Source organism: Salvelinus alpinus, chromosome 36 (genome assembly GCF_045679555.1).
Source record: "Salvelinus alpinus chromosome 36, SLU_Salpinus.1, whole genome shotgun sequence".
In the NCBI taxonomy this organism is placed as follows: Eukaryota; Metazoa; Chordata; class Actinopteri; order Salmoniformes; family Salmonidae; genus Salvelinus; species Salvelinus alpinus.
In genome coordinates this window covers 16116186-16122972 of record NC_092121.1, presented here as the reverse complement: position 1 = coordinate 16122972, position 6787 = coordinate 16116186, and the positions used below count along the sequence as shown (strand labels likewise).

The following is a 6787-nucleotide window of genomic DNA, read 5'->3' as shown; positions in this document are numbered from 1 at the left end:
TCATACCCCTTCATGATCTTACTCCTTGAGTCATAGAGGTGAAGTAATTTTTTTAAATGTATTCTGCCAGGGTATGCATTGGTAAATACAAAAGGTCTGATAATGCGTTTTTTTATGTTTAATTTGAAAGGGGTGATGATGAATCTTATCTTCCACCACAATTACTGAAATCACATCATCAGAAGAGGTTATAATCTGTATCGGTCCGTGCTATACGGTATCATTGGGACGTCGCCAAACACCATTGACATTGGTTAGGGTTAAGTAAGGGCTATGGTTAAGGTTAGAGTAATTAATCCTTTGTGATTAAGGTTAAGGTTTAGGGTAGGAATGTCCCAAAGATCCCGGATAGCACTGACCAATCTGTATATCTCATACTGTATATCACAAGATGGCTTGTTGGTGTTGCAATGTATCAAATCATAAACTTATCTCCATCATAACATGACTATGTGTGATAACCTTATCGTAGTAACCAATGATGTACAGTACCAGTCAAAAGTTTGGACACACCTACTCATTCAAGGGCTTTTCTTTATTTTACTATTTTCTACATTGTAGAATATAGTGAAGAAATCAATACTATGAAATAACACATATGGAATCATGTTGTAAGCAAAAAAGTGTTAAACAAATCAGCCACCCTTTACCTTGATGACAGCTTTGCACACGCTTGGCATTCCATCAACCAGCTACATGAGGAAGTCACCTGGAATCAGTTGTGTTGTGACAAGGTAGGGGTGCTATACAGAAGATAGCCCTATTTGGTAAAAGACCAAGTCCAAATAAACAAAGAGAAATTACAGTCCATCATTACTTGAAGACATGAAGGTCAGTCAATGCGGAAAATGTCAAGAACTTTTAACGTTTCTTCAAACTCAGTCGCAAAAACCATCAAGCGCTATGATGAAACTGGCTCTCATGAGGACTGCCACAGGAAAGGAAGACCCAGAGTTACCTCTGCTGCAGAGGATAAGTTCATTTGAGTTACCAGCCTCAGAAATTACAGCTCAAATAAATGCTTCACAGAGTTCAAGTAACAGACACATCTCAGCATCAACTGGCCTTCATTGTCGAATTGTTGCAAAGACAGCACTACTTAAGGACACCAATAATAATAAGAAACTTGCTTGGACAAAGAAACACAAGCATTGGACATTAGACTGGTGGAAACCTGTCCTTTGGTCTGATCAGACCAAATTTGAGATTTTTGGTTCCAACCGCCGTGTCTTTGTGAGATTCAGAATATGTGAACGGATGATCTCCGCATGTGTAGTTCCCACTGTGAAGCATTGAGGAAGGGGTATGATGGTGTTGGGGTGCTTTGCTGATGATACTGTCTGTGATTTATTTAGCATTCAAGGCACACTTAACCAGCATGTCTACCACAGCATTCTGCAGCGATACGCCATCCCATCTGGTTTGCGCTTAGTGGGACTATCATTTGTTTTTCAACAGGACAATGACCCAAAACACACCTCCAGGCTGTGTAAGGGCTATTTGACCAAGAGTGAGAGTGCTGCATCAGATCACCTGGCCTCCACTATAACCCGACCTCAACCCAATTGAGATGGTTTGGGATGAGTTGGACTGCAGAGACAAGGAAAAGCAGCTAACAAGTGCTCAGCATATGTGGGAACTTCAAGATTGTTGGAAAAGCATTCCTCAAGAAGCTGGTTGAGAGAACGCCAAGAGTGTGCAAAGCTGTCATCAAGGAGGCAAAGGGTGGCTATTTTGAAGAATCTCAAATAAGAAATATATTTAGATTTGTTGAACAAATTTTGGGGTTATTACATGTTTACATGTGTGTTATTTCATAGTTTTGATGTGTTCACTATTATTCTACAATGTAGAAAATAGTAAAAAAATTATGAAAAATCCTTGAATTAGTAGGTGTGTCCACTTTTGACTGGTACTCTATATAACAATATAGATCATAACACCATGTATATACATCATTGATTGTAACGTTACTGTATGTATGTGTTACAATGTCTCCAAAAGTGGACATTTCCTCATCGTCACGTTACGGCCGATGTTGCTTTTAGCAGCAATATACAAGAAACGGTTCGTTGTCGGCAGGATTCGAACCTGCGCGGGAAGATCTCAATGGATTTCTAGTCCATCGCCTTAACCACTCGGCCACGACAACCTCATACCACTTTCTTAAAAACATTACTATCAAATAAATTACATTACGATACAAATTATTAAGCGGAAACTACATTTCATTGTAACACTTTCAACAAGAACTTGTTACGAGTTGTTATATAGATTACAAACATTTTTTTAAAGTTTATTAGCAAGTTGTCGTGGCCGAGTGGTTAAGGCGATGGACTAGAAATCCATTGGGATCTTCCCGCGCAGGTTCGAATCCTGCCGACAACGGTCAATTTTTTTGTAGGTTGCTGCTAAAAGCCAATACAGTACACTGTCCAGTCTTGTGGTCTGGTCATAATTGGAGTACAAATGCAGTTCGTTCATACAGGAAAAGGCAGCATTTACTAATTAATCTCGAATGATTCTCGCAACGGACATATAAGGACGCAAAAACTACACCTCATTATCGTAGTGATGCACTTTTACAAAATGTATTTTAACGTTATTTTTTAAAAGAAGCTTTGAAAACATTGACATATGCATACTTTTATATCTAATAAATTGAAAACGGGGAAAATATTAACATTATTATAGCGCTATGCAGTGGTCGAACCGAATGGTGGCATGAGGAAAACAAATTAATTTCAGATGATGATAGCTGCCAGGAGGTGGCGATAATGCACTATGTATACCAGAATAAACATGTCTGTCTTCAGGCAGGGATTGCAGTCATACAAGGATGATCATCTTTACCACAGACCTTTTAATTTCGTCTGTATTTGATGTAATGTAGTGGGTACAACAGATTAGTTTTCATATTGGCAACTACCCATTAAAGGCATTGTAGAACAAACATGTTTTGGCATGGTTGATCTGACAGTCTGGGTTGTAGTGAGACATTTTGACAGTGTCATGGTGGTAGTGTAAAAGTACACCATTGAGATATCTCAGTCTGATAAGTAACGGGGTGACTGGAGTACAAAGAATCCAATGCTTGCATTTCACAGACTATTTGCATGAGGTTCAGTAAACGGGTGAACATCAGTGGTGTAAACATCAGTTTATTCCTATTTGAATATGATGACAGCATAAATAATAGCAGTGGGAAGATCTAGAAGGTTTTGCCTTCGAATACTACCTTCCAATAGTGGATCATGAACTGGTGTGGCCCAGGGTGAGTGATAGGATGCCTCCCACATGGGTGTTTAACTTACTCACTACCTTTTGACTTTTAATCCAAGAGACGACAGCAATGTGAATCTATTGTCTTGATCCTCTGAACAGGAGTCAGGGATGTTGGAAAATGTTTGGTGCCCAGGGCCCTCAGGTTTAATTTAATCTCCATACTACAATTGAGGCTTGTGTAGTGTATTACTTCTGTAGTTTAACCTGAGCATCCAATCAGTCCCTCCACCTACCAAACCCCTACATTGAACACAGTAAAAAAGATGCTCCAGTGGTGTCAAAAACATAGGCCCAACACGTATTTCCACAAATGAAATAGGCCCCAGGAAGTATGACATGGGAAGTTCAGTGTTATTTCACTGTGTGTGTCAATGTCTCTAGATGTCTGAAGGAGAATACAAATATGTATTTCTCTGCACACACACCCACACCTCCGAATGGATAAACTGACGCGCACACACACCAAGCTAAGCAGAGAGATAAACTGTACGTTGCATCTTTGCAAACAATTACTAATTTATGTAAACACAATCATGCAATAACACGCAGTGAATTGCATCAAGATCTATAAAAAATAATGTGTTTCCATGTTTTCAAAGCCAGCAAGTCCCTTAGTGGAAAATTTGACAGACAATTGATAATTTAATTGATCCTCAAATGGTGGGAGATAGGGACCCTGGGAAATTGTCTGACACATTTTTGGAGAAGACAGGTTTTGGTAAATGCTTGTGAAGTTCCCTGGCTATCCGGGACGTCATCAAATATGGCTGTTTATATTTATGCTGCTCACTTACATGTCTCTAGACTCCAGACCTGATGAGACTTCTTACAGTACATGACATCCTCAGACTACAATGAATTCCTTGGACTGAGGATGGACTACAATGAATTCCATGGACTGAGGATGGACTACAATGAATTCCATGGACTGAGCACTTAATGTTCCCAGTCCGCTGTTTTGTTAAAGTGTCCGTCAGTGGAAAGGCTGCCTGCATGTGACGCAACATAGTCAGAAAGTGGCCAGATTGGTTGGACGTGTTTAAGGGCTAAAAATAACAGAACACAAAAGCAGACAGTCCAACAGAACAAGGGTAATGCAATGTGTACATTTTCACCGGGCAGCCACCCCTAGTACCGAAGGCTGTGCTTAAAGACGCCAAGCCATCAGCTTCCTCTTCAAATGAAGCTTGTTCATGGCACCCAGAGGGACAGGAACTTGGCATTGGACACGTAGGGGAGCCTGATGTGTCAATATAGGTATTTATTTGTGATTCATGGCTGAACACTGCATGTCCCAGCCCCTACAGGTTGTCAGATGCAAAGCTAGGTAATGGGCTATTCATTTCTATACATTTTTAGACAGATGAATTTAGCTATCAAAAGGTTTGTTGAATCACAAGATGAAAAAAATAACTGTATGTGACCATCTATGGACCACACCACATGGTATCTCTTTGTTTATTTGTAGAATTGCATTTTTATTTAAAAATTAAATAAAAAAAATAAAAAGAGGCAAAAAAACAGTATCAATAGGGAAGAGAAGGCAAGATACACTTAAATAAGAAAAGTTCCATAAAAGAAGGGCACAATGAGGGAGAGAGATGTGGGGTTGATGGGACAGGTTGGATTATGTACATGGTTTCTCACTGCAGGATTGACGGGCCCCACAAAGGGGCTCAAAGCAGCAGGTCGGAGACACTGAAACACCAGAGAGAAAGGCACTATCCAGAGAGAACAAAGAAACAAAACACACACAGAAAAAAAACACACCAGACCAGAAATCAAATGCTTAACATAAAAAGTGCTTGACACACCACAGACAGAGAGAAAAACAACATTGGTCAAGCTGATCTCTCAACTTTTAGCATAAAAGACACAATTTTCTCAAAACTGTTTATCACGCCATGATGTGATTATCCAACTCACCTACTTGTCATGTGTGAGTCTAACAAGGAGGGGATTGTTAATGTATGCGCGTGTGTGTTTGATGCATATTTTTCATACATCTCTCTATATAATTTTATATTGACACCATTACTAATTTAGCACTTCTCAGAAATCCCTTGCAGTTGTGTAGTTCAGTTCTCCGACCTTGCTTCCCTCATGTCAATGTCTATGGACTCAGTCAGCTACATTCACGGCCCAAGAGTAAAATGGCTGCAATAAATACATTGGCTTCAAAAGGTGGCTGGCCTTTTACAGGGTATCATAATACAACAGCTCATGCAGCATACATGGCTCTACTCGCTGCCCGGCGTTAGCTTCCTGACACGATTGGTTTTGTTAGAAATAACAGATTATTCTCTCATTTATTAGACAAGGAAATTATTTCATGTTTTAAATATCATGCCATTTTAACTGGGAGCCCTCAAATAATCCAGGAAAAATTATACTGATAATTCAGTTTATCCCAGAGCTACTATTCCAGACTAACATTTTTTAACATAATTTACAAATGGAAAAAAACAATACAATTTGTGATGACTGGTAAAACACATACAAATATATATTCTTTAAAAATGGATTCTCTCTATACTGTAGGTGATTTATTTATACAGCCCTGGGCTGATGTACAATGCTCACATGCCAATGATCTTGGACTTGGTAACTTTCTGCAGAAAACATCTGTATTTTTTCAATAATTTTTTAAAATATTTGTACATGTGTTTTTATTTAAAACAGCGTTAGGATTGATTGGTATTTCATTTAGGTGATTAAAACATGCAGCAAAAAAGGAAAAGAAACACAGAATGTGAAGAAGTAGAGGACAGAAGCAGCTGTGGGAGTCTAGGTATAGAATCATTCTCATTATCTTCACTTTTGGTGCACTATGCTTAGTTTCTCTGTGTTTTTTCCTCAATGACAGTTCAGTTCTGACTGAAGCGTTCACTATAGAGGCGAACATTCTCAGTGTTAAAAGTTGGCTTTGCTCAGCTGCCACCGACAAGGTGATGCCGTCGACAGAACTAATCCTCTATTTTTCATTCCTTGTTGCATTCTCCCTCTCTGTTCCTGATGTCTTCTTGATGGGTTGACGGGGGGGGTATGGGGTGGTTGTTGATGTTTGTGTGTTTGTTTACATGTTCCGGTTGACTGGTGTGACGTAGTTGCGGGGGAACATGCCCGTCAGCCCGTGGCATCCTCCCTTCCACCAGTTAGGGTCAGAGTTGTCCAGGACCTGGATGAAGTCTCCGCGTCGGAAGCCCAGCTCGCCATCCTCCTGGGGGTCAAAGTCAAAGAGCGCCTGTACATATGTGGGATTCTGTGGGCCGGGAGAGAGAAAGAGAGCAAAACAAATCCATGAGTCCCAGACATGTTAACACAGTCTTTCAAAAGGATAAAGCCTCGGTTCTTCCCTGGTTGTGTTTTCTGAACCAACCGTGACTCGTTGGTGAACTGAGCCAATGCCTTGACATCCAAAGGTTAGGCCGGCAGGATGAGGGATTGAGTCAGCAACTCTGGGGCCAATCGGTCTCCCTCAAAGCTATTATTTTACACTAAT

General features: G+C 40.1%; 1 protein-coding gene and 2 non-coding genes across 3 annotated transcripts in view; 1 reads left to right on the top strand and 2 right to left on the bottom strand.

The window, feature by feature from the left end:
- Positions 1-2070: 2070 nt before the first annotated feature.
- On the bottom strand, positions 2071-2152 carry trnas-aga (transfer RNA serine (anticodon AGA)). The gene has a single exon. It is a non-coding gene; the product is annotated as a tRNA-Ser (tRNA).
- Positions 2153-2306: 154 nt separating this feature from the next.
- Positions 2307-2388, top strand: trnas-aga (transfer RNA serine (anticodon AGA)). The gene has a single exon. It is a non-coding gene; the product is annotated as a tRNA-Ser (tRNA).
- Positions 2389-4713: 2325 nt separating this feature from the next.
- Positions 4714-6787, bottom strand: part of LOC139565510 (growth factor receptor-bound protein 2-like) — a 49998-nt gene continuing 47924 nt past the window's right edge. Inside the window, exon 6 of the mRNA XM_071385910.1 lies at positions 4714-6547. Within this exon, the coding sequence (XP_071242011.1) occupies positions 6362-6547 (186 nt within the window). The 3' untranslated portion in view covers positions 4714-6361. The remainder of the gene's footprint in view (positions 6548-6787) is intronic.